The 27,084-nt window shown below is 37.0% G+C and overlaps 1 protein-coding gene and 1 pseudogene across 2 annotated transcripts; one reads left to right on the plus strand and one right to left on the minus strand.

The window, feature by feature from the left end:
- Positions 1 to 1,355: 1,355 nt before the first annotated feature.
- On the minus strand, positions 1,356 to 21,378 carry LOC132110304 (anthrax toxin receptor 1-like; annotated as a pseudogene).
- A 565-nt stretch (positions 21,379 to 21,943) lies between these two features.
- Positions 21,944 to 24,910, plus strand: LOC132110610 (PR domain zinc finger protein 8-like). Of its 2 annotated transcripts, none has more exons than XM_059517341.1 (4): positions 21,944 to 22,268; positions 22,511 to 22,743; positions 22,997 to 23,228; positions 23,782 to 24,910. In XM_059517341.1, the coding sequence occupies exons 2-4, from the start codon at positions 22,528 to 22,530 to the stop codon at positions 24,834 to 24,836; spliced, it is 1,503 nt and encodes a 500-aa protein (XP_059373324.1). In that variant the 5' UTR covers positions 21,944 to 22,268; positions 22,511 to 22,527; the 3' UTR covers positions 24,837 to 24,910. The 2 variants fall into 2 exon arrangements, with proteins under 2 accessions (XP_059373324.1, XP_059373323.1); XM_059517340.1 differs by having other exon boundaries at positions 21,944 to 22,264.
- The last annotated feature ends 2,174 nt before the right edge of the window (positions 24,911 to 27,084 follow it).

A 27,084-nucleotide genomic window follows, 5' to 3' on the forward strand; every position in this document is an offset into this window, starting at 1 on the left:
CTCATGAGTGTTCAGTTCACCCAGCCAAAGGAGCTGCAGTCATCAGACCATATGAATCATGCCACTTTACATGATGTGAATCAAGCTCCTGCTGAGTTTTAAATCCTTATTCAGAGCTGAATGAGGTTAACCACGAAGCATGAGTGGAGATAAAGGGAGACAGGAAATAAAGCTAAAACATCCACCTCCTACATTATAAGTCATTATCTCTATGGACTTTGTCTAAGCGTTAGTATGGATGTTGTTTTTCAAGAAGATTCATATCATATAAGCAGTTTTGTTACCTTCACACTATAGGGCACTACAATGTGTCCTAGAAAAACTGATACACAACAACGTCAGCAATCATGCAGATTGTCCAAAGGAAAAATATGATGCAATCTTAAGAAAATGGACCCATTTTTTAAGGATGGCTTCTTCAAAGAAAAATATTATTTTTATGTGTTTATGCTAGAGAACCCATGTTGCTTTCTCAGCTGCATTCGTAAGATTTTTAATTTGTAAAAAAAAAAAATCTGTATAATTAAAGGAACTAGTTGAAATGTTCAAAGCAGAATAAACAGGCTTGAATGAAACCCTAAGTTTGTGCATATTTCACTGTCAGTGACTGACTTTGTTATAGAGCTTCTGCGTTCAACTCAAGGCCATTTCTGCGTTTAAACAGTTTTAGAACTTAATACTTTATTATTATTACTTGTTTTTCTACATTTACATAAAATGTGGATAATATTGTACTTATTCTCATATCGAGAGAAGGAGAAAAAAACAAATATGTATATATATATATATATATATATATATATATATATATATATATATATATATATATATATATATATATATATATATATGACCTTAAGACAATGGGCTTTTATAGAAATTTTACGAAGGCATGTGAACACCTAGCGTCCAACCCATGAACATAATATTTATTACATTAATGTTTTCTTGCTGTGTAGGACTACTATTAATTACCATGATCCATAAAGTAAAACACAAAATATATTACATAAAATATAATGATGAGTGACCTGTATCAGTGATGGACACCCTGTCATTTTATATTCAAGTGCCTATGGCTTAATAAATTAGTGGTTTGTACTGCCCTGCAGTCACAGCACTTCTGAGTTTCCTTTTAAAGATGTGACCAATTAATATTATGATACCAATTAAAAAAGGGCATAATGTATATTATACATTTGTAGCTCTAACCAACTGAAACATTAACATCATGCAAAATCTGATATACAAATACCCATAGTCAACATTCAAAGCTCTTAAGTGCCTTAAAAATCATTCATTTTCATGTGTAATAATTTCATGCATTACTGCAGTTCCTCTTTCAGTGCCTGTATTTACAATAAAAACTCAAAATCTTTACTCCAAATAAACAAACGCAGGGGACCTGGGGTTGTCCGGGCTGATGGAGGTCCTGGGGGTGAGTGGTTGATGGAGGGTCCCCGGGATGGTGGTCTATTGGGGGCGGAGGTCGCATGAGTGGCTGATGGTCTGGAGGGGGCGGTGGAGGTGGAAGTGGACAGTTGCTGCGTGGCGGTGACCTTGGCTCCTCTGCTTTCACCCGGGTAAAATTGATGTATCGCCCCTGTGGAAACAGATGGTGGGATCACTGTCAGTTCAAAGTTGAAACTACATTGCTTCAACAGTTTTAACTTCTGGGGATAAAACATAACTTATGGTCTTTACATATTTTGTATGGATAGGTTGTATTTTCAACCCCAGAGGTGACATATTCACTGTGAAATGCATGGGATTCAAAAACAAAAGCTCGGTACAGCTGATCCTAGGTTGCATTCCGTTGCTAGCTTTCGATCGAAATGCCCAGGAGATGAACCCACAGCACTTCAGACATCCAGAAACTCAGCTGTCAACTGCAATTCTGTCCCTAAAATCATGGGGGTGGGGTTGAAGAGTTGCAGCACTGCGCTCAAGGAAGAATAGCTATTTGTGAAAATGGTGTTGGAACAAGAGGCTGGACTCTGAGAAAACGTACATTCTTCAAGATGAAGTGATTCATTGTTGTAAGCAAGGCTGATCGTTCAGGAAGAATCATCAGAGAGGGTTCAAACTTATGGGCAGACTGACCAAAGCCATTCAAAACTCACTTTATGCTTCATTAGGTGCAAAAAATTAAACTCTTGATGGCTCAGGAATCCACAACAACACCCACTTTTGTCAGGGCTTAAAGAAAGTAATGTATTCATATTTAAGTGCTTAAATGGAGGCAAAGCTCTCAATGTTTTTCAAACACAGTATACTTGGCTACAAAAATAAATAAATAAATAAATAAACATTCTAACATTTAGAAATCGAAACAATAAAAAACTGCTTGAACTTTTAAACAGCACTTCATTGCATCATTTTATAAAACAAATGTTCAGGTTCAAAAGCCATCTTTAACATTCTTATATACTAATATTGCTCTTGGTTATTTTCTATTAATCTAAGTACATACAGTATTTTATTTTATTTTTAGAAATCTCCTGCTCACCAAGGCTGTATTTAGTTGTTTAAAAATACAGTAAAACATCAATATTGCGAAATATTATTACAATTTGGTATGACTGTTTTCAATCCTATGATGACAAAGTTATATTTTCAGCAGCCATTGCCCAAGGCTTCAGTGTCACATGATCCTTCAGAAATCTTTTTAATATGCTGATTTTGTGCTCAAGAGATTTCATATTATTATCAAAGTTGAAAATAGTTGCTTTGCTTTATATTTTTGTGGAAACCATGGTTTCTTTGATAAATAGAAAGTTCAGTAGAGCAACATTTATCTTAAATAAAAATCTTTTGTGATATGAAAGTGAAAGTGACGTGACATTCAGCCAAGTATGGTGAACCATACTCAGAATTCATGCTCTGCATTTAACCCATCCGAAGTGCACACACACAGAGCAGTGAACACACACACTGTGAACACACACCCGGAGCAGTGGGCAGCCATTTATGCTGCAGCACCCGGGGAACAGTTGGGGGTTCGATGCGAGTCCGACTCTCTAACCATAAGGCCACGTCTTCCCATATTATTTTAAATGTCTTGCAAATGCTGTCACATTTGATCAATTTAATGCGTTCTTGCTGAACAAAAGTATTAATTTCTTAAAAATAAAATAAAAATACCAACCACAAACTTTTGAATGGTAGTGTAAATAATTGTAATACTGTTATACTATAATTTAATACAAAAAACAATAAATGAATAAATGATGAACACCCAAATATTAGCTAGCATGGAAGCCATGACTAATCAATCTCTAGAACCACCACAGTAATTGTTACTATCACCTTCAACAAAATAAGCTCAGCGGGAACTAATGTGTGTCCTACTCTGATCTTGCTGAACTTCATTTAAATGACTTTCACTCGAGTGGAAAGGAGAGCAGTTAAGGGGGGAGTCAGTCTCTACCATGCTGCTTGAGCACATATCAGACAAACAGATGGACAGTTTAAAGACCACTAGCTTAATTATCACAGGAGAGATTCCCTCCGTTTTGTTCAAGGGTCTGAGAGGACTGAGGGTGGGATTAGATATTACTTTTATTGTATTATAGTAATAAGGGTGGTGTTAGTTCACTGATTATGCAGGAATGATCTGCATAAACAGACATACAGAGAGGTCTACATGTAACATGCATCTGTTTTCTAATAATGTTGTCTGACTGTGTTGGGATGCTAAATACAGATATAAGATTGCCAGGCAAAGCTGTCAAGTCATGTATCTTTGTGTTCAGATGTTCAATCATCACATAACAGTAAACTGAGGCACTGAAAACTGGGATATTTGTCATGGGTTTGAGTCAACATATTGCTTGCAAATATAAAACATTACATTTACGTTATAAATACACGTTGCCGGCCATAGCCTATTATTATTATTATTAATTTGTTTTTCTTTTTCAATGAAAACTTGTTCTGACTCTTAATCAACTTTCCTTTTTGGTTGACCGCACCAAGCCCTCTAATTTTTAAGCCCCTCCCCTCCAAGCACCTCTCATATAGAGGAGCACTTGTCATAAATGATCACCTTCTGCATGATCGTTATAGGTTTGTTTCTGTTGAGGATTGCTTAACAATAGCATAATATAAACACACAAAAAATAGCTAGTATAAATATAAATAAAAATATTCTCATACACATACATATTTTAAAATTAAACAATTATATAAATGTTAAATTATTTATTAAAATAATAAAAACAATGTACACATGTATTAGTCATATGTGTGTGTGTGTGTGTGTGAGAGAAAGAGAGCACAGAAATTGTATTTATTAATAATAATACATAATATATATATATAACATAAAACATTTAGCAATAAAAAATAAATAATTATAAATGAATGCATGTTTCAATGGTTGTTAAACACCTGTACTGGTTGCAATGTTCAATGGGACCCTGGTAGATAGCACTACCTTGCTAGTGGCCCCCAGGTAAATTGAGTTTGAGACCCCTGATGTAAAGCCTGTAGAATCTTGTAACCTGCTGGTGTCCATCCACAGTAGTTAAAACACCATGTGGACAGATTACTCTTCCCCCCTCCCTCCACCCACATCTGCACAATATTCATGAGTCTCCATTCTCATTCGGCCCATATGCTCACCCTTGTGCAGGCCTGTTGCTGTGCTGCTTGCCAAATTGTCCTTTTTGCCGGTCATGACTGGCAAAATAATGGCTTTGCCTTACAGCCAGACAGATGTGAATCAATCACCAAAATCTGACAATAGCCTATCACAATAAAACAGCACAGCTCCCCCTTTGCCGAATGGGCCCCATGTCATGTTATGGGGCTCTCTATTTAATAAGCATTGGTCTAACACAAACCCACATGAGAAGGGAATCCCTGAGAACAATCAGAGGATGTCATTCACCTAGACTCATAAATTGTTAAAAATGTTAAAAAGCCACTTCTTCTGTTAACCAGAGCCTTTCTAGTCACAACTTTTACATCTCTGTGGGTCATTAGGAAACACAAAACAAAAACACTCTGTATTCCACAGAGTTTCTTTGTGTGAAATGTAGATGGCACTCAGACGTGAAGGGGAAGATACTGAGCATTTGAGGTGAAGATTGTAAACTGGCCAGACAAAGACTTTCAACAACAATGGCTTCTTTCTTTACAGAACTACTAGTGAGCAATAAAACAAGGCTGCCACCTCTGCATCACAAATGCGTGCACTCAGGCCTATGGGTAAAAGTTTGACCCGTACTCATTCATATTACTCATTGGCTCAGGTTATACACAATATGTTTAAAACTCATTCAAAATACAAGATTGTCAATGTGACTTCTATGACTTAAACAACACTGTTCAATTTATTTAAATTACTTGCATTTATAATACAACAACAATATTTCTGAACTAACAAAATGTCAGCAGAGACAGAAACTGCTGATAATGCTGAAATGATAATGAAATTTGAGCTGTCTGGAGAAAAATAGTGTTTAGTAGACAACAAAATATTACTGTTGGTGTTTTATGTAAATATAGGTTTTAGGGTTTAGTTGCACACAAGTTAAATTATATATCTGAGGCGCTTTACTGTTGCCACTGCCCTTACAAAATGTTACCATGCAGTTTCTTTCAGAATTCTTTATTTATTTTATTTTTATTTTTTATACAGTTCCTTATGCAGTGCTGTTCTGGGAGGCAAAAGTCACCCTTTTTTTCAAACCAAGTCAAATGTTCTTGATTAAATAAAGATATACGCTATCAAAAAAAAATGAATATTTTGATGACTTATGACTTCAGTTAAGTTCAGAAACGTTTTTTTTTTTTTCAGATCATCAGTCATCAAAGCTCAGTAAATACTGGTCACAGACACAGAGACTTACCTTAAATTTCACCAAGCTGATTACTCACTAATAACCTTTTAATGTCATATTTTGTAATATTTGGATTGTTTTATTTTTGTACTACAGCACAATTTTTTTCTTATCCAATGTTTGCCTGCTCGGAGGAAACACCCCTGTGCTACAGTGTAATTATAAATAACTAATCAATGAACTATCAATACAGTGATGCTTGGCAAGACATATGATAGTCTGTTTAGTTGCAGTCCATCTTTGAACTCCCTTTGGTAGGAAACACAAAGAGGATACAGAGATGGAAGAGACAGTGAATCAGTCACAGCTAGGAAATGCAAAGAAAGATGGGTTATAAAGAGAAAGATGTAAAAAGATGAACGACTAATATAGAGATTAGGCCATCTATAGCTGAGCAGAGGTCTTGTTTGGGCACAGCAAGTTGTTTGTGTCTATGCATTGTGCTGCAGGTGGGCATGAAACACACAACTACACCCCAAATCTTTCTGAATAGCACAGCTGTTTCCACCCAAACCCAGTTCTTTACAGAGTCTGCTGCCTTTACCAGAACCTTCTAAAGCTCATGCAAAATACATTGAGTAGCTGGACACTAGTAGTTCCTCCAGTGACAAGCAGCCTATTATGGAGCCATGAAGAATTAAACCAAAGTAAATCAGATTGGTCCCGTGTCAATGGGATCATACTGTACCGCCTGGGACACTGCAGCCCAAATGAAAGATGCCTTTCATAGACACACAGATGTGTTGCCATGACACAGCTTGTGCTAATGGAATAATGCAGGGTGCAGAGAGCAGGGCGCAGACACTGAGGGACGTCTCTTACAAAAGGCACAAGAGAATGAGACTGTGCTCGGCCACACCGCTGCTCCATGTGAGGAGGAATTAAAAGCAGCACAATGCAACTGCTTTTTCCTGTCCTAACTACTGAGCATGCTTAAAAAGAATGGGAAAGTCATAACAGCTGTATTCCAAAAACAAGTGAGCTGCCTCTCCTCCTTCTAAAGCAGCACCCAATAAGCACAGATTTACACAGAACCCACAAACTTTGGATCAAATATTCATATTTACTTACAGCTGAATCATATTTAATCAGAAATAAGTATCTTATGCTCAACATTGCTGTATGTATTATGTAAGGCACTATGAAAAATGGAAATGTTATCCATGATATTCAAACATAATTATGCATCAGGTCTCTATTCTGTAGAGTATTATTCGTCTGTATTGGAATATCTATTGCTTGAATGGTCATTGTACCTGATCTCTGGGCTGAGGTCTCATGAGTGGCACCTGGTCGTATCCTCGACAGAAAAGGGCCCACAAAGCATCCAGTTTCCCCTAAGAATTATTAAAACTATATTAAAACATTTTGGACTATTATAGTGTTTCTTTCTACTGATATTACAGAGCAAATTTAGTGAATACAGATGCAATTCTATGGAAAAATAAACTCAAATACCTGAATAGGACTGTACCACTTTCTATGATGGGCAGGTCTGCACCCATAGACATTTCTGAGTTAAGGTTCATAAGGCTCATATTCATCCTCAGGAATTTTCATTACAGCATTCTTTGGCTTCTCCAGTTTAGCTCCTTCCTCCGTGGAGCCCTTGTTCCCCCAACGCACCTAAATACACAGGAACACAGTCCACTTATAACCCACTCAGACTATGGAAAAATGATTGTTTCATCATGAAAATATTATTAAGGAGCTGTGTTAGTGTGGCATATATAGAGCTTTTCCTTGGGGCAGTGGAAAGGCTTGCATGTTTCAATGATCCAGAGACCAACAGAGCAAAACACACTTCACACAAGCTTGCTTTAACACTAGTGTCTTTAAGTAGTGCACTTAACAAGCAATAGGCACTGGAACTGTGCAAAAAGTGTGTGCATTTTACAAACATCAATAATGCACATGTTTAATATTGCTACCTTTGCAAATTACAGGAGTAAATTTACAGGCGTCAGCATGTCTTATGATGTCACATGATCTAGTTTTGGCACCAGGCAGACAGGGACCATTTAAGGTCACAGTGATGTGCTCTGGTGTCTTGAGAGTTCATGACATCTTTCGTCATTTGTGGTCTTCATCCCACTGTAGCCCATGTTAACCTATGATCAAGACACCCAATATAAAGTCAAAACAGACACACTGTGTACATGAAAATGTATCACCTCCATTCTTTTGATTCCACCGACTCCTCTTCCTCCATAGTAGGATGCATCTACTGTAGGCCATTTCTTTTAGGGCATGCCATCTTCATCATCGGGTTCCTGTTGAGTGAACGAAACTTACATAAACCTAATATCACACTAGTAATAATCAGCATTGAATGACCATACTTTAAATTCATGTTGAAAACAGCACTCTTTTTCTTTTTAGCATACTCAACCCATTAGTTTACAAAGATAGAATAAACACAAAGAAACAGTCAAATAATGTTAGCTGCGAAAGTAGCAACCACATTGTGCCTCCAAATCAAAGAGAAGCTTCAGAAACAGAGTGTCTTGTTTTGGCTCTCAGTGTTAAGAAGCACAGATGCACACTCATTTCCAAGCCATTTCCACAAAGCTCTTTTATTTCCCATCGGCCTCAGTGACTGCTTGCCTTTGACCTCTGGGAATAAAGTAAACACAAGAGGATCATTATGAGCCCCTTTTCCAGAATTTTGCTATTCAGTCATCCTACAGTTGAGCCTGTGGCCCGGCTGTGTCCACTTTCACTGCTCACTTGTCTTTATTTACACGGCCATGGCATAAAAAATCCCCTTAAACGGTGATGGACAGTTTTGCAAAGCAGTTGCACTCCTAGCTAGCAGCTGATATTGGCAGCATTAGGGAATGTGGTTTACAAGGAATGATCCCATTTCTAGGACACACTGGATTCAGCTTATGAGAGTTATTCATTTTTTATTATGTGCTATCTGTTTTCTCAGTGCCCTGATTCATATCAGCTCTAAATTTCCATGGTTCATTTGGGTGTATGGTTGTGCCTAAACACACACATACACAAACATTGGCAAAAAAGGAGGTTAGAGGGAGTTCGACTCACAGACTCATGGAGAGGGGGTAGGGGCACTTCCTGGCTGACCTGTAAGAAAAATAATTCCCAGTGAAAGAATGTTATCTAAGCTGAGAGCAGTACAGTATAATGTGATGTTTATTTGCCCAGATAACTTTTGGGGCCACTGTAAATGTTAACTGTGTACAGCTTCAATCTTTAAGACGTACCACTGTACAGCAAAGAAGCCAGAACCACCACATCAGCACCAGACCCAGCAATATGAAAACAGCCAGTAACGAGAGGAGCAGGACGGTTCCATCATACTGCACTCAGAGAGACACACACATACATCACACACAAAAGCGGACTCATCTGATGAAAGAAAGCAGAGGAGACCTCATAAGAGAAAAAGAAAGAACAAGAGAAAATGGAAAAGAAGAAAACAGTAGTAGACAGCAGACCACAATGTTGAATAGACATTCTGAATCACTGAATCACTATCACATCAATCCACCATTCATGTTTTTACAGGCATAAGTGGTTTTGACAAAGGAACAAAGATATACTTACACATTCAGTCGTGGTGATGTGCACTGAGCTTGTGATGTAGGACAAACCCTCATTCATGCTAACCTGCAGATATATCACCCTATGATACACACACACAAAAACACTTCAATCACACCTGCTGTAAAAGACATATTCATAGCATTTCTCAGATGGACATGTGTGAGCTTGTGATGGGGTTATTATTAAAGCCATTATAAGCATTTTCTTGTTCAAATTTGTAATGTGGAGTCAGGATTGAACTGTTTTTTATACCCTAGGATGCAAAAAACATGGTAAAAGAAACTGGACAAAATGATTAGACAAGGGTTTTGGTTTGATTCTGAGATCTGTTAAGTATTTCAAATGATTCTCAACGTCACAAATAAGAATGAATGGGAATCAAATGGAGACTTTTGCTTTAATTCCTTGCTTTTCAGATTTTTCTTCCAATAAAAGGCCCTTAAAAAGCCCTTATCTTTTAATATATAGTATATTTTAAAATGTAATTTATTCCCATTACACTTCTTATTCTATCATAAATTTCTAAAAGAACAGATTTTATTTATTGTTTTAAATATAATTCATTTGTAATGTTATACTGTACATGTCTTTACTCTCACTTTGGATCAATTAAATGTATCCTTGGAGAATAAAAGTGCTAATAAGATAAAACTGACTGACCCCAAACTTTTGAATGGACGAATAAATATATATTATAAATAGAAGAAATATTATGTTGGTTCTATGTAATAGTAATAAAATGTGTTGTGGATTTTAATATGGATAAGATCTTCGGTGAAACATATTTTAAAATCTGGAGATGAGAAAGAGACGAAAAAGCAGAGTTTGTCATGTGACTGACAACAGTCTATGAAGACATGTTTACAGACATCAAAACTGACAATGTGTCCACTTCCCCTGACAACTTTCTCAAAAATGTAATTTTATTTCCAACATCAGGGATGCTGCCATGTTTGGCTCTACCATGGGCATTCAGAGTGCTGGTATACCGGAAAAGTCTCAGCTTTCTTGATTTAGGTGACCCCTCTTCTTCTGCTTTGGTGGGGGAGAAGACAGAGCTGAAAATAAGTTACTGAAGGGGTATTGCCCAGTCTCCTATCTGTTGGTCCTGCACACCCCTTCCAGTGCCACTCTGTGGGCTGGATGGGGGATGGGCTGAAAGGGGGCACAACAGGATAACAGGGGGTTGGGTGGAGGGGGGTCCAGTGACAGATCCATCTCATTTTCCATCAATCAGGAAGCAACTGGCTCTTTTTGAGCACATCTTCAGGAGGCCACTTAGTCACCACGCGTTTAGGTGACAGTACTGACAGCTTCGTCTCACAAGATGTGAATACAGAGGAGGAGGACAGGGCAGACTTTTCCCCAAAATCACCTTTTCTCACCCCTCAAAAATGAATGAACATCACTCATATGGTCTTCTACAATCAGATTATACAGGCATCACTTGACTTAATCACTAGTTTGCACAAGAGGATGGCATTTTTAATTTCAGGTGATTCTCCATTGACTAATTAGCCTGAATAATTCCACCCCTCTTGTAACTCGATTATGATGGAATGTTTCATCTCCGTTTTTACCCTATATGAATACATACCACATCTGCTTGACTTTTGATTAATTCAGTAATCACAAAATCAGACTCTAATACCACAAGATGGTATCCAGACATGTCATTGCAAAATAAACATCCTCTTACTAATACAAGAATACAAGAGGGTCACTGCAGTCACCCGGATCCAGTACGTATCCAGACCAGATGGTGGATCAGCACCTAGAAAGGACCTCGACATCCATGAAAGACAGTGGAGACCAGGAAAACTAGAGCCCCAGATACAGATCCCCTGTGAAGACCTTGTCTCAGAGGAGCACCAGGACCACAGGAAACAGATGATTCTTCTGCACAATCTGACTTTGCTGCAGTCTGGAATTGAACTACTGGTTTCGTCTGGTCAGAGGAGAACTGGCCCCCCAACTGAGCCTGGTTTCTCCCAAGGTTTTTTTCTCCATTCTGTCACCGATGGAGTTTCGGTTCCTTGCCGCTGTCGCCTCTGGCTTGCTTAGTTGGGGACACTTCATCTAAAGCGATATCGTTGACTTGATTGCAAATAAATGCACAGACACTATTTAACTGAACAGAGATGACATAACTGAATCCAATGATGAACTGCCTTTAACTATCATTTTTGCATTATTGACACTGTTTTCCTAATGAATGTTGTTCAGTTGCTTTGACGCAATGTATTTTGTTTAAAGCGCTATATAAATAAAGGTGACATTGACATTGACATTGACAAGACTCTCCCTTTCCCACTTTTGGCTGCTATAATAAAATATTTTTAAATGTTAACTAAAAACTAAAATTAAAAATGGTTTCCAATATTTGAAATAAAGCTGTAATTAAATAATATATTAAAAACCTAAAATTAAAAAAACTGAAATAAAATTAAAGTTGTACTAAAATGTACTGATAAATATAAACTGAAAAAAAAAGACAAAAGCAGATAATTACTAAAATTTCAACCAAAAAAATTGCTATAATACTATATAAATAATACTATTATTTACTATTAATTATATTATTAAGAACTCTTACTAAGAATATTAAGAAATATCAGATTGCTGGATGGTGTAAACAACCAGTCAAAAATGATTATTCTAGTGAGGTGTAATAAATAAAAATAATATGCATTCTATATTCTTGGGCATTATTATTATTAATCAACAATTAAGCATTTTGATTATATACGATAACAAATATTGCTAAGAACGCATGAATTAATCAAAAGTTTTGTATGAATGGAAAGTGCTGAATATTGATATACCAACAGTAGCTGCTTTTGTGTCACATTAGCAAATGCAAGGCAATACAGTATGCAGTGATGTAGGCTGACCAAGAGTAGAAAAGCAGCCCTGTTTTGCTTAAGGTGCCATTGGCATCTCAAAGAATCTTCCTGACAAGAACAAGACAGATGAAATCCTCAAGGTGTCTACAGCCAGCGGTACACATAATTATTCAGAGAGCTTGCAGGGAAATGAGCCGCCACCAGCAGCTCATTTGTTGCAGAAGGCCTGGTAAGTAACCTGTAGTGAGTCTCCAGGGCTCAGCTCTGATGTGGATATGAGCGGCTCTGTATTTCAATGTCTGTTCTTTTCTCTCTCAGCACAGAAAACCACCAGTCCCCTGGGATAACATGCACACTCATTGGGAACGTTTCACGCAGGTCAAGCCCATGGTGACTAATCTCTCAGAGAGGCTAATTATACACTCAACTTGGGCTTTTTACACCACATGCCTGTTGTCTCGATGTGTTAGGGAGCGTGGAGATTGACTGATAAGAATAATTCCAAATGACATTGACCCTATTTTTTCAAGGGTACCAATGCATTAAGCTATAAAATGGCAGGATGAAGTGCACTTACTTTCCAGCCTCATTTATGATTGGTGCAGGGTAAAGAAGGAGTGTATCTTCAACACTGACAGGTCTTTCATCTAAAAACGAATTGCATGAAAAAGATTAAGATCCATTTTCACTGATAATCAACATTTAGACCTACTCTCAGAGTAAATACTTTATTATTGCTATAACAGAAATGGTAGTTTATATAATAAAGTAATGTTGCACACATTATTTTTGTGCTTTCATAGAGCTTAAAATTCATTAATTCAGTATTAAAAATACTGTTTGTAAAATAATGTTACTTACTCAGTGTAGCTGTATCATTCACTCTGAAGCTGCACAGGACCTGATTGATGTTTCTGGCATGCCAAAATCCATTTCCCCTCACAACCACTTGGAAAGAGTCTTAAAGAAACACAAACCAAAATGTAATAATAAAAGTTATTTTACTGCACAGTAAAATTCCTGTTTTTTTTTCTCAGAAAAAGAAATGTAACAAAAAGTTTTATTAAATTGCATTTTTATTTACTGTTTATATTTAAATATTTTTAAAGTATGAGAAAAATGCCTACATAGGGCTGTGCCTTAGATCTTTGTTTCATGTAGACCTTTAAAAAGAAAAGCCATACTCTGAAATTATAAAGTGTGCTCTGCCAGAGGGCAGGTTTTCTTTTCTTTTTTTTCAGACTCTTAACCTTTCAGGAACACCCAATGCAACTGAAAATGTCATATGCTCCAGTGGTGCTAATAATAATAATAGTGAAGAGGTTCACAAATCTCTAGTAGTCATGTAGCTGGAGGTGCTGCATTGGTGGCCGACAACACTGGCGACCTTTGAGACCCCCCCAGGCAATCATGTAGACCCTATGATGGGTGCTAAGCAGCGTATGTTAGAGAGAAAAACACGCTCACTTAGAAGCTGTCTCAGCGTAATAATATGAGGGATATGAGTCATATGAGGGAGATTTGAGTGAATTTGTACTGATTCTGCCGTTCATCTCTAAATAATGCTACACCTTTAGAAAATGTTTTGGTTGTATGCCTTTAACATTTAAGTGTGTAAAGTTCACATGATGAGAAACATTCTGTGCAGTGTGCCATCAGGGAGAGACAGTTGTATGGAAAGGTCAGGAGAATATCACTGCTCTGAGAAATAACACTATACGGTAAGTCTCAGGTCTCTTCTTCTGTATCACAACCAGCATTTGAAGCTTCAAATCATGAATATAGTAGATTTCCTCTTTTGCTTTTAATAAATAAACACCTAAAAAAACTTTAAAGTCAGTGTAATTTGCCATTCCCAACTAATTGCCTTTCGTGAAATAATGATATTCAACAAATATGCTAAAAATATGGGATGATGCTTGGATGGATTTTGTTCATTAGGAATTGTTAAAAGTGGGCATTAGAAACCAGGAAGGAGCCAACTCTGAATGTGAGATTGCCAAAATAATGCCCGTTTTAATATCCGTTAAGATTATCCAATTTCCCTCATGACTTAAGTGACATCAGCAGAAAAGTAAAGCTGTTTCAGAGAAAGATTTATTACATTTTTAATAAAAATGTGATGTAATGGAAGTAGCAACAGATGTTTTATCCTGGGACATATATACAAGTGAATCGGATTATCTATCTGAGACTAAATGACTGAAGAAGCCTGGCACACATCACTATAGAGAAGTCTGTCGTGTCACTGGAAGATCAATTTAAGATATTTTTAGGCTCAAAATAAATAAATAAATAAATAAATAAATAACATATGCATGGATGAATTGTTCACAATAAGATCAATATTAATAAAATAGATCTGAATTTTCATTTCATGTGAACTTTAAGGATTACAAAGACAAATGTATTCTTTGGAGTAACATCGTTCAAAAAAAAAAGAATCCATCACAATAAGGCCATGAGTGTGCATTAACAATGTAAACAGGGTCAATTTAGTTTACTTTAAAGATCCTTCTTTCAGTATATGTACATAAGACCTGATGAATTGAAATGGCTGATCATGGGAAAATAAAAAAAAATGTTCAGCTTGTCTCTTGTCTCATCATGGATCTTCCAAAACAAATTCCACTCCCATCCGATCCAATTAACCTGTCATTTCCTCTCTAATTATACTAATCCTGTCTGCCATGCAGAAGCCCCTCTCCACCCCACCTCTGCGTCTAAATTTGCCCAGCTCTCTTGCTCATGCCTGCCTAATGTGACGTCCATACAGCTGAAATGGCTAATTCCATTTAATTTTGGAAGCCAGGCATCAACATCTATGTCCTTTTCTTCTCTCGTTACTGTCAGACATGGTGTGTCGGGTTCTGACAGGCCAACGCAGGGGTAAAAAGGTTAACACTGGCTTGGCAGCGGGCAGCGCTGGCAGCGAGATGGTGGGCAGGGGCTGGTACACTGTCTGCTTGTGCCCGTTGTGCTGCACAGGAGAGCTGACGCTTCCCATCCACACCTGAGAGCTTGATGGCTTGGGCTGTTTAGAGCAGAGGTGCCACGTCCGAGCACAGACACTTCAATCACTGTTCTAACTGGGGGATGGGGTGCAGAGGAATCACAAAGGTTAATCAAAGCAACGATTGCTGTCATGTTTGATGTCTGGGCCTCCTCACGGAACAGCGAGTGATGGCCTGTTTGCAGGCTGCATGGGCTGGTCACTTCTCATCAGTTTGATCACTGAGACTGTCAGGCACTGGAACTGCGTTCACAACATACTAAACCAAACCACACCAAACCAAACCAAACCAAACCAAACCAAACCAAACCACTATCCACAATCAGATTAGCCCAAAATTGTACCAGACTGTCCCATGCTTCAAATGAATCTTTGGCTAAACTGTAATATTTAGAGGAGTATAATGCACTTACTGTATGGATGTATGAGTAATTTCTACAGTGCATTACTTCACGGATTGATTTAATTACAACAATATGTTTCATTAACAGCATTCACTGCCATTCAATGTTTCCAATAAGGATCATGTTAATGGACACTAAACCAAACAAAATCAGTCAACTAAAACAACAAAACACTAATCACAATCAAATTAGACCAAAAATAAGTCCCAAGCTTCAAATGCATCTTTGGCTAAACTGTCATATTAAGAGGACTATACTACATGTATGGCTGATGGTAATTTTCACAGTGCATTACTTCAAGGATTGATTTAATGATTTAACACAACAATATGTTTATTTAATAATGACATTCATTGTCATGCTATGTTTCCTTTAAGGATCATATTCATTAATCATGTTAATCTAAGTGGCTGGGGGTCATTAACTGTTTTGTTTTGGAGTAGTTGTTTTAAAATAAAGAAATAATACAAGATGATTGGGATAGTTTATTGTAAAATGTAAATGATTTAGCCTTATGTTGTTCTGAAAGTATTTATTTCTTTTTGCAGAACACAAAAGAATACATTAAAAAATATAAATTTTTTTAGTAGCTTTTTGCAAATCAGTGCACTCTATTGTTGTTTTGGACACCACTGTTTTTTATCGTATGGACAAATACAGTTAAATAAATATCTTCTTTTATGTTCCACATAAAAAGACCCATACGGGTGTGGAACAACATGAAGATACTAATTTAATACAAATAATGACAATGATATTAATAAATGTTATTTAAATAAACTCGTAAACTAAAATATATCTCAGTGCTAAGTCACAAAAGTATAAGTGTGTGGTCAAACTGCAGGGATATTGTTGTTTTAACCACCATCTTTGCCAGTGGTCACAGCGTCCCCCCTCTCTCTCTCCCTCTGTGTGCTTCAGGGTTTGATGTCCCATGAGTGGACAGAGAACTTATTGTTAGAAACGCTCAAGTGAAATTAGAGAGCTGTTTTTTTGCCTGGCTGGTTTTTCCTGGCTCAGTTTGACACATCGGATCTGTTGTCTAGCCGAGGTGCTGCAGAATATCTGCACTGCAGTTCTGCTCTGCCTTTACCAGTGAAATGGCCATTTGTTTAATTGGCTGCTGCTCAGCAGACAGGCCTGACACATTGAGCACTGGTGTGTAGGCCAGAGAGGATGGATGTGGCTTGACATGACCTTATTAGCATGCACTTACTGCGCAAGAATGCACTTACAGCGCCGTCTCCTTAGTGATGCAAACAGGCGGATTAGCTCTGCCCAGACACGATCAATTTTCATTTTCTGGTGAGTGCAAGAGAGCGCAACTGGCAAGCTTCTATTAGGCCACTCAGTGCTTTCACACAATTAGCACAGACAAACTTTTTGTGTGTTATGGTTTGCGCACTGTCCTCTAATATTCTTTTAAAAACAGATAGATTTTATGTAAACATCAAGGTGTTAATTACATTTATTTTCAAATGATTACAAAAACATTATCATGGTGAGTGTTGAGGTAATGTCACTCTCTTTTAGATGCTGACAGCTTATCTAAATTGTTATGCTTTTACATATCTTTTATATTTCTGACTTTATTTCTCAGATATGATTATATTCTGACTTTTTACTTTCCATAAGACTTTTGTATCCCATATCTCACAAAGAAGCTTAATATCACAATCAGATTTGTAATCTTACAATGTGTGTTTACATATCACAATGTTTTTAATATCGCCAATATCTGATACTTTTTTGTTTATCTTACAATGTGACTTTATATCTCACAATAAGACTTTATCATCTTAAATGATCACTTTTTATCTCACATTGTGACTATTTCTTGCAATGTGACTTTATATCTCAAATAAGATTATATCTCGCAATGTGGCTTCATATCTCAAATATGATTTTATATCTCATAGTGTGATATATTATGTGATATATTTTTAGCAACATAAATATCAGACTCCACCTGAGTTAACCGGTTGCCATGGCATGCATGTACTGTAAGTTGTTTAAAGCTGCAAAAATCTAAATTTTGAGAGTGACTCCTATCTTCGTACACACATGGAGGGATAATTTAGGTGATTTACTCTCTCATTTTAATGCAGCTGTTGCTACCCAAACTTTAACTTGTACACATAGCCAAGGAAAGCGAGAGAAACAGAGAAACTCACAGAGTCTATCATTCCTTCAAGGGCCTTGAATCCTCCAATTACTGGGAACACATGCTCTATGGTATCTGCAATTGTGGCCAGCTAAATAAGTAATTCAATACAGGTTTACAGAGACACCTCTAATACAGAAAATATAGTTACAAACTGTAACAGCCACTAAAGCAACTTATTGTGCAGCAGTGCTGAGTTACCTGTGTCTGGTTGAAGTCTTTTACACCCACACAGTATACGATAGCTCCCAAAGACCGAGCTCTCTGTGCCTGCACATACAGTAGATGGGCACCAAACAGTCAGCTCTATTACTGAGCAAATGCCAATGTCAATTACACATCTGCCAGAGAATGTGCCACATCCGTTGTGACATCACTGGCTTGTGTACTTGCCTCTTGCTGTGCTGTGACAAACTGAGAGTCATTTAACTCCCCGTCCGTCAGTGCTATGATCACACTGGCTGTCCCTGTGAAATAAACATCGTCTCATTGAGGCTTGATTTTCCCAGAACAAAAGCAGAAGTGTGAATGAATTGCATGGTAATTCAAAGTGGCATTTACCATAATTTCCATGATATATCTGCTCATTTGCCTGCAGTTTAAAAGCAGATGTTTACAGCAGGAATTTTGACCATAGTAGAATCAAAAGATTAGAAAATTGGTGTTTGAGTGATTAGTACCTCAATATACACAGACTTTTTATATAGGAGTAACTACATTCTCCAACCAAATTAAAACAGCATTAATGCAGGTATTCGAACCGTAGTAAATCAGAAGACTAGAAGATGATTCAGTGATGAATTTAAAGTTACTCATTTGATTCAATAAGAAAAAGATACCTGTTTCAGTCCAAGATTCATATATGTATCACCTCCTGGTATTTCTCTCTTCAAAATATTTAAGCCTCTCGTAATTTAATTTCTGAATGACAGATGGAGGAAAGTTACTAAAATGCAAACAAACAATATGTGTATTTCTTTGCAACATTAACATTGTTTTGGATGCTGATGTGTGTGATACCTGTTCTCTGTGAGTTTCATAACTGTTGCTCCGTAAGTTGAGAACACAATGAAGGACATCCACAACATTGGGCTGTAAAAAAAAAAATCGAATCACATATTATTTCATAAAGGTAACACAATATGCATGTACAATAGTACATCAAAACTAAAGCAACTTTACCTTATAAATTTCTCTGCAAGATGGTACACAAAGGAGTACATTTCAGTCCAGTGGTTTTTGATGCTTCCTGACCTATAATAAAAACAAACATGTAAAAAAAAAAAACTACATGCTTCAAAGAGTCAGAGGCTACAATCTCTTCTGTGCATTACAATAGCTGCCTTAAACACAATTACATAACAATTACCATATTTTCTTACACTATCTGATAGTAGCAGGTCATTGAGTACTCTATAAAATGTACACATGCCACTAATTAATTACAGCCCCCAAAGCATTCCCAACACGGGCTAATTGCCTTTGTGCCAGATGAATCTGCCTCCTGCTAGCAGAGAGCAACACCCCTTCCTCCTGGTGCCAGCCATTTGAATGGGAACAGATGGCAATGGGTGAGTGTAACAGGTTGGGGACCAAAATAGAGCTGGCATTTACATAAGCATCCAAAAAGGCTCACAGCTCCATCTCTGACAGGGAGTCAGGAAACATAAATTGGACAAGTGGATCTAGCAACAACAGCAGCAATCAACGCTAATCTTATGTAAGTTCTAAACAAAACTGCAATGTTATATATTGATATACAGTGGCTCCAAAATGGACATTTGGGCCACAATTGCAAAAAAAAATACATCACATAAAAAAGTACCTACATTTAGTACAAACTACTTGTGTGTACTAAATTGGAACTGACTCCATGTACTGCATCCAAATCACTTTAAGACCAACTGGTTAAAAAAGTAAAACGGCGAAAAGTAGTTAATTCAAAGTCGAGCATAATTTGTTTGCAGATGACACATACATTTGATATTTTGTTATACAATGAAATTACATTTAGACATTTAAGTGTGGCTAAAGTGTCTAAATACTTTTTGGGGCTGCTGAAATAAGTCATTAACTTGAATACAATGTGCAGCAGCCTAGAATAACAAGACTGTGCTGGTTTCCTTTAATGCAGCTTGACCCTGGCTTTATCTCTTATACTCTAAATTAAAATCAATCTTCAGCAAACCACTGACTCATAATATTTTTATATTAAGAATCGTTAGCTCCATTTACTTTAAAAGAAGCCATAAATTAAAAGGAGTCACATAAAACCAGTTTTCGTTCCACTGATAATCGAAGGTATTTTCTCTCTGAAAAGCAATGGAGATGCTTTTCTTGCCAAAACTCTCTGAACCGATGGCCTTATATTTACAATGAGTGTAGGTTCACTGAGTGGCATTTAAGGCATTGAAAATTCAGCCAGAACCATTCAGCTGATTAAAAGTGTGGAAGTGTGGCAAAAGCCTGATGATGCATGCAATCCCTTAGGTCTCTAAAAGCATTCAGAAGTGTAACATGCATTTGGACTCCAAACACAGTAACAAAAAGGTTGTAGCTGGAAGAAATGTCTATATATTTTTTTCATTTATGTTAATTTTGTTCTGATATAGCCTACTTATTTAACGGGATTCCTTCAAATTTAACAAATTTCACTAAATGAGCAAAAGTATTCTCTAAACTTTACAGACATTGCTAGCTTTTACTTCATATTTAAGTAAAATCGGATGGCCACAAAAACTACTTATTTATAACTTTCTCTGGCAGGCTCCAGCATGTTAATGCTTGTTTTATTTATTTTGAGACATCTTATTTTTTAGAAACGGGATTTTGTATCGCGAGTAACTAGTGCATGCTCTTGTGATGAGGTCTCCTCTTTGCCTTTTATGATTGAGAGGGCTGAGATTGTGATGCGCAAATGTGCATGTGAACTTCACCAGGTGAAAGAAAATATGCTTGTTAAATCATCGCCCGAGGCAGAGTCCTGTCCTTGTATCCGCCACTGTCTAAAGCCATTTAACAATAGACAAAAACCTTCAGGAATCCACATCAAGAAAACCATAAACACATTGCATGTGAGAGACAGTGAATAGTTCGTTGTTTATATGGCTCTGGAATTTTGCTAGATTTTATGTCCTCCTGCCATATGCACCTTTAGGAATGGTCTCCTTTAGGAATAGATATTTCATAGATATTCCCCACAATATTTTGCCAGAGGTTTTCTGGTAGAATATATACCTAAAATGACTATCAGTTTAAAAATATTAATGAATTGTTTTCATATTAAAGCATTTGGAACAATTCAATTCTGTTATTCGTGCGTCAGAGGCGTTGCGCAGCCATGCGCGGTGAGGAAAGATGCCATAAATAAGAAGGCCACTTACTTGTCGAGGACAAAATATAAGTCGAAAGCACCTTGGAAAGACCTCTTCTCTTCCTCAAAATAAGGCTCAGTTTTTCCAGTACGAAACTGCATAAAAACCACTAAAATACCCACAGCAAGACTCATGTGAATCTGTGAACATGCCATTTCATCAGTTTATTCTCTCCAAAAGCACAGGGCTAAAATTGCATTTCATGTGACTCCTGCAGAAAATGAAAACCAACTCTTTTCCATGACATGTATTCCTTAAACAAGATATTTGAATGTCTTGTCAGAGTTATATGCTTCCAAAACACAGAAAGCTCCTCCTCAAGGAGAGATGTTTGGCGGAGCGACCACAGACCGGACGGCGAGCAGGCAGCCAACAGTTCCTCAGACGTCCTCTTTCCGGGAGAGGGAGAATATTGGCTTCAACGAAAATCCTTACATTTTATTCGATATTAGCCGGTTATTCGAATCACTCAAGCTTTATAGAATGAGATAAGTGAAACCTTTTTGAATGTATATATTTTTTACTTCTAAAAATAAAATGATCAAATAGGCTAATCCCTAAAGTAAAATTAAAAAATTAGAAACAGGTTGAAGAGACACAACTGGATATTAAAATATTTATTTCATTTAAGTAATCCTACGTTACATAAAAGTTTCCATAATTGGAGAATCGTCACCAAATCGAACAGTTATATCGATATTTTCTACTTGTTATGTAGGGCTATCTGGGTTTAGGATACGTTTTAAATGTGCATACAGAATGAGGCGCAGTCTTTTGTGGTACTCAATCTAACGGTCTCTGACTTCTGTCGTTGATTACCCTCGATTTTAATTAACAGTCCTGCAAAGTCAGTGAAGCACTGGGAGGGGTTGGGGGTTTTGGGAGAAATGAGGCGCGTAAGCTCCGCGTCCTCGGCGTGGATAAGTGCCTGTCAAGATCAGGAGACAGACGGTCGTGAACCCGCGCTCCCTGCGGATAACTGCAAAACGCGGCTCCTTGTATTGTGCACATGCTCCTGAACATCTTCAGCTCAAACCTGCTGTAAGTAAGTCGCAATTTTACTGCATTTAGAGATATTACATTTTATACGAAAATGCATGCTGATTATGGGGATTTAAAAGCTATTTACAGAACACCAAACCAAAGGTAAAATAAAATTTCAGAAGAATACTGATCAAAAGCATTAGGATATTTAAATCCAAATTGCTCAATTAATCCAATTTAAGTATGAAAAACATGTATTGACTTTTTTATTTTTATTTTTTTATTTTCATCACTTAAATCCAGATTTTCAGGAATAAAACATGGAACAGAGTATTTTTCCTCGCTCCTTGTGGACTAATGACAGCAAATTTCTCCATCACCATGTGGCGGATTTCTTCACCAGTGTACAAGTTACACAGGATATACCTGCTGGTACATCATTTGGACCTTGTGTTCTTCATAATACCTTTTATGACACTATAGCCTTCATTGCATTGAAGTCCTCTGACAAACGGAATAAATCATATGTATTTCGGGTGAGTAATTTAGTATTTACTGCATATTCAAACATGCGCATACTCACATTTACATTTTTACACCTAGATTTTAATTTTAGACTGCAGAATTCGTCTAGATTTACAGAAATTGTCATCCTTTAAATGAAATGTGTGTCATCCAGACATATAATTTGTTATACAATATATACTGCAAAAAAAGCACTTGTTACCTACAGTATTTTATTGTAAAATGTAATTTCTTCTAATGTCAAATATGTCCTGAAATCAACAGATAGATCCTGAGGCGATGAAGGGTTCTCCATTAGTAGTTCCTTGGCTGCGGTTGGTACAGGCTGCAATGAGCGCAGAAGACCAGAATACTGAGGCCTACTTGAAAGGAGGACAGCTGCACTTTCAGACTATTCGAGATGTGAAGCAAGGGGAGGAACTGCTTGTTTGGTACAATGAGGAGCTGTCACATCTTTTGGGGTTGGAGGACATAAAGACAAAAGCACTGACAGATGGTGAGTATGGGTTGCTAATCTTTTATTTTAAGAATAAAATCATTATTTAATGCTCAAATAATTTGATATATTGTACCTTCAAATTGGTCATGGAATATATAGGTCAGTGACTAAAATATCTGTAAAAATAAAATGGGTCTAAATTGCAGCTCTTCAAAACTTTTGCACAAGTACTTTGGTATTGTATTTAATTAGCCTTCAGGCAGTTTTGCTGTAAAATATTTATTTGTAAATTATTATTAATTTAAAAAAAGGAAAAAAGAAAAAAAAAGCTCTTTATACCAGAGCAAAGCTGCATGTAGGAAGCCATTTTACTGACACGAAACACTGAACACAGAGGGTCTTTTAGACCCTTATGAATATTTGGCAACAACAAAAAATTTAACGTTTTGTTCAGATATTAATGATTAAAATGCATTACATTTGTATTTAATATGCAAATGTTATATTTAAATGAATTGTTTGTAGGCTAATAAATGAGTTTGTTGCTTTAATGTTAAGTATTATTATAATCATTATCGTGGTCTGACAGTGCTTGTATCTTCATACGCAGGCTACACATGTTTGAAATGCGGCCAGGCCTTCAAGAACGAAAACCCTTTCCTTGCCCACTGTCGTTTTTTATGTGGACAGGAAAAAGTAGATATTATCAGACCAACCAATGAACAGAAACAAGACGTCAAGCGACAGCGCAAAATCATAGATTTTCACAACATTGCAAGAGATCTAGAACACAAAAAGAACAGTTCTCCTGAAGACATGGGCATACCTAGGAAAAGAAAACAAGAGGGTTCCTTAAGTCCCCAGAGCAAAAAAACTGCATTATTGGAGAAAACCAACATCACTAATTACAGCAACACCGCCAACATCAACAAAGATGGTCCAGTTTTGCAGGATTTGTCAGAATCAGACAATTTATCAACAATTGAGTCAAAGAGAAGTAAAAGCAGTGCATTTACCGTGGTTAGAAAACCCTCAGGACAGCCAAACCCCAAGCAGACATCACGGGATGGAATGGCTTCTGAAGTAGGCCTGCAATCCGACTGCAGCGCGTTCTCGTTTGTTGTACCCAAGAGTGTGCACTCAGAGCAGAAAAGAGCATTCTGTGACCCCAACAAACGCACCATCACCGAAGTTCAGAATACTTCACTACCAGATTCGGATAATATCTCAGACTCTTTCAAATCAAAACCTGCATTAGGATACAGAAATGTATTGGCTTCGCACCTGTTTCACACTGACTTGCCAAGCGCTCATGCAGGTGGAGTGATGTCTGCTACTCTGGCTACAGAGGGATCCTTTTATTATCTGCCCGAGCATTGGACCAGAGCTATAGGTGGCCAGCTACAGTCTACTTCTTCTTTGACACTTTTGCCCTCTACTTTCACACCACTGAGTGTTTCAGTGCAAAACTGGTGTGCCAAATGCAACCTCTCATTCCGAATGACCTCTGACTTGGTGTTTCACATGCGGTCACATCATAAGAAAGAGTTCGCCACAGAGGCTCAGGTGAGGTGGAGGAGAGAAGAGAAACTCACCTGTCCCATCTGTCACGAGTACTTTCGAGAGCGTCACCACCTTTCACGTCACATGACATCACATAATTAAGAAGAAATACTCTATCGCATTTTAACCAGGTACATAGAAGTAATTATTTAAAATGCATCGCCCGTAAATAATGCATTGATTTATAATGCATTGATTTAATAATGCAAAGGAGCTTTATAACACCTTTGCACCTATCTAGCTGACAAAAATATGTCCTAAGACCGTTTTGCTAACGTTAACATTGAGTTATGAAAATGTTATTTCTTAGTGTTCTCTGACTATTCGAAACGTCCAGTTTTTACATGTTTGACGTTGGTTATACGAACGTTAAGGGAACATTCTATTTTATTATATTGCAAACATTATGGGAACGTTAGTTTTGAATATTCTCTGAAACAAGTTCTAAAACAAGTAGTTAGACGAATGTCCAGCTTAAACATTTCAAAAACGTTCAAGCTAAAACGGACATTCATGTTTTGAGAACATTACTAAATACCAGATAACGTTGTATGAACATTATATTTACATTACTGGTTCGGAGGAAAAAACGAGATTAGGAGAGAACCTTGCCAGAATGTTTTGAGAACATTTTCTGTTAGCTGGGTAGGTTGCTATTGGACAGGGGAAGTATTTTTCTTTAGCAATACAGAAAAAAGGGAAACTTTCAACCCTTTATCTTTGGTAAAGAGTCATTGTCATTTTCTTCATAGGTCATAGTCATTTCAGCAAGGTGGGCTTTGGGAGTGCAATTCAGGCTAGGACTACATCGCCACCACGTGGCTTCAGACATGAATAACTTTCTCTATAGAAATAACTATACCTAGTACCGTATTTTCCGGACTATAAGTCACACTTTTTTCATAGGCTGGTGCTGCGACTTATAGCCAGGTGCGACTTATTTATCAAAATTAATTTGACATGAACAGAGAGAACTGAACCAAGAGAAAACATTACCGTCTACAGCCGAGAGAGGGCGCTCTATACTGCTCAGTGCTCCTGTAGTCTACACTGAAGACATAGAGCGCCCTCTCGCGGCTGTAGACGGTAATGTTTTCTCTTGGTTCTCGGCTCTAAATAATGCGACTTATAGTCCAGTGCGATTCCTCATCATGATGTATTTTTGGACTGATGCGACTTATACTCAGGTGTGACTTATAGTCTGAAAAATACGGGTACATTTAGTTGTGACTAATACTGTTGAATTGCCTGGTCATTTTCAACTTACCAGTGCCTTTCAAATGTCAGGATGAGTACATAAATGGTAGAATAAAAGGCTCCAGTATTTTTAGGTTTGCTAACAGCTGACTAAAACTATTATAAACTATTAACTCTGCTTTGTAAAGAGATTTAATATTTGAAATATCCATCACTTCATAATGATTTTTTTTTTTACAATGTTCTTTTCAGATCTACTTCTTTTTAACATTTTTATCAACACAATGACAAGGAGGGTGTATTTATTTAAATATTTCTTGTTCTGTTCTTTTTTATTATTCTTTTTTTTTTTAGATAAGTACAGTCATTGGATTTCATTAAAGATTTTGAACATATTCCCCAGGTGTTTGCCTCTGATTTTAGCCATCCAAAAATATTAATCATATCAAGAACTACTTTCTTTTAGAGAACAGTTACACTAAGATTAGTCCAATGTTAATATAGAAGTCCAATGTTGTTTTGTCTAGAAGTCAATGTAGTTGTAAAATCATTTTTAGAAGTATGTTTAGGAAATAAAGTGTCAGTTTGTATTTAAAATAATAACTTACAGAGAGAACTTTCTTTTAAAATAATGAGGTTGACAATTCTTGCATCAGAGTATGAAAATAATTTTTTGTGACACATACACTCACCTGCACTAACACTGAGTGACCGGTAGAGTGCACTCTCAAGCAATTCTGAAATCCCTGAAGCCTCATGACTCTCACAAAGCAGCTGTTGTGATGTGAGAATGGTGTTGTGTTCACTTTGACCTTCGCCACATGCACAGTTCCTAAAAAGTTCGTTTTACATTTTTGTTAAAGCAAGCCTCCCTTTAATTAAGCATAAATCATAGGTTATAAACTCAACACTGAGTTTTGAAAGTTGACCAGTTGTAACATAACCGCGAAGTTCAAAAGGACGCCCATCTGTATTTAGCTATAAACATTCTGCTCATTCAAGAACATAAATACTGAACTTCTGAAGACATTCGAGACCGAATGAAAAGATGTGTATACACTGGCCTAATATTTGTGCAATTAGAAGTGGTAATCACTTGAGGAGAGAGACATTTCATACACAGAAAATCTGTGTTCGCTCTAAAGAGCATCTT

This window comes from Carassius carassius, chromosome 30 (genome assembly GCF_963082965.1).
Source record: "Carassius carassius chromosome 30, fCarCar2.1, whole genome shotgun sequence".
Lineage (NCBI taxonomy): Eukaryota > Metazoa > Chordata > Actinopteri > Cypriniformes > Cyprinidae > Carassius > Carassius carassius.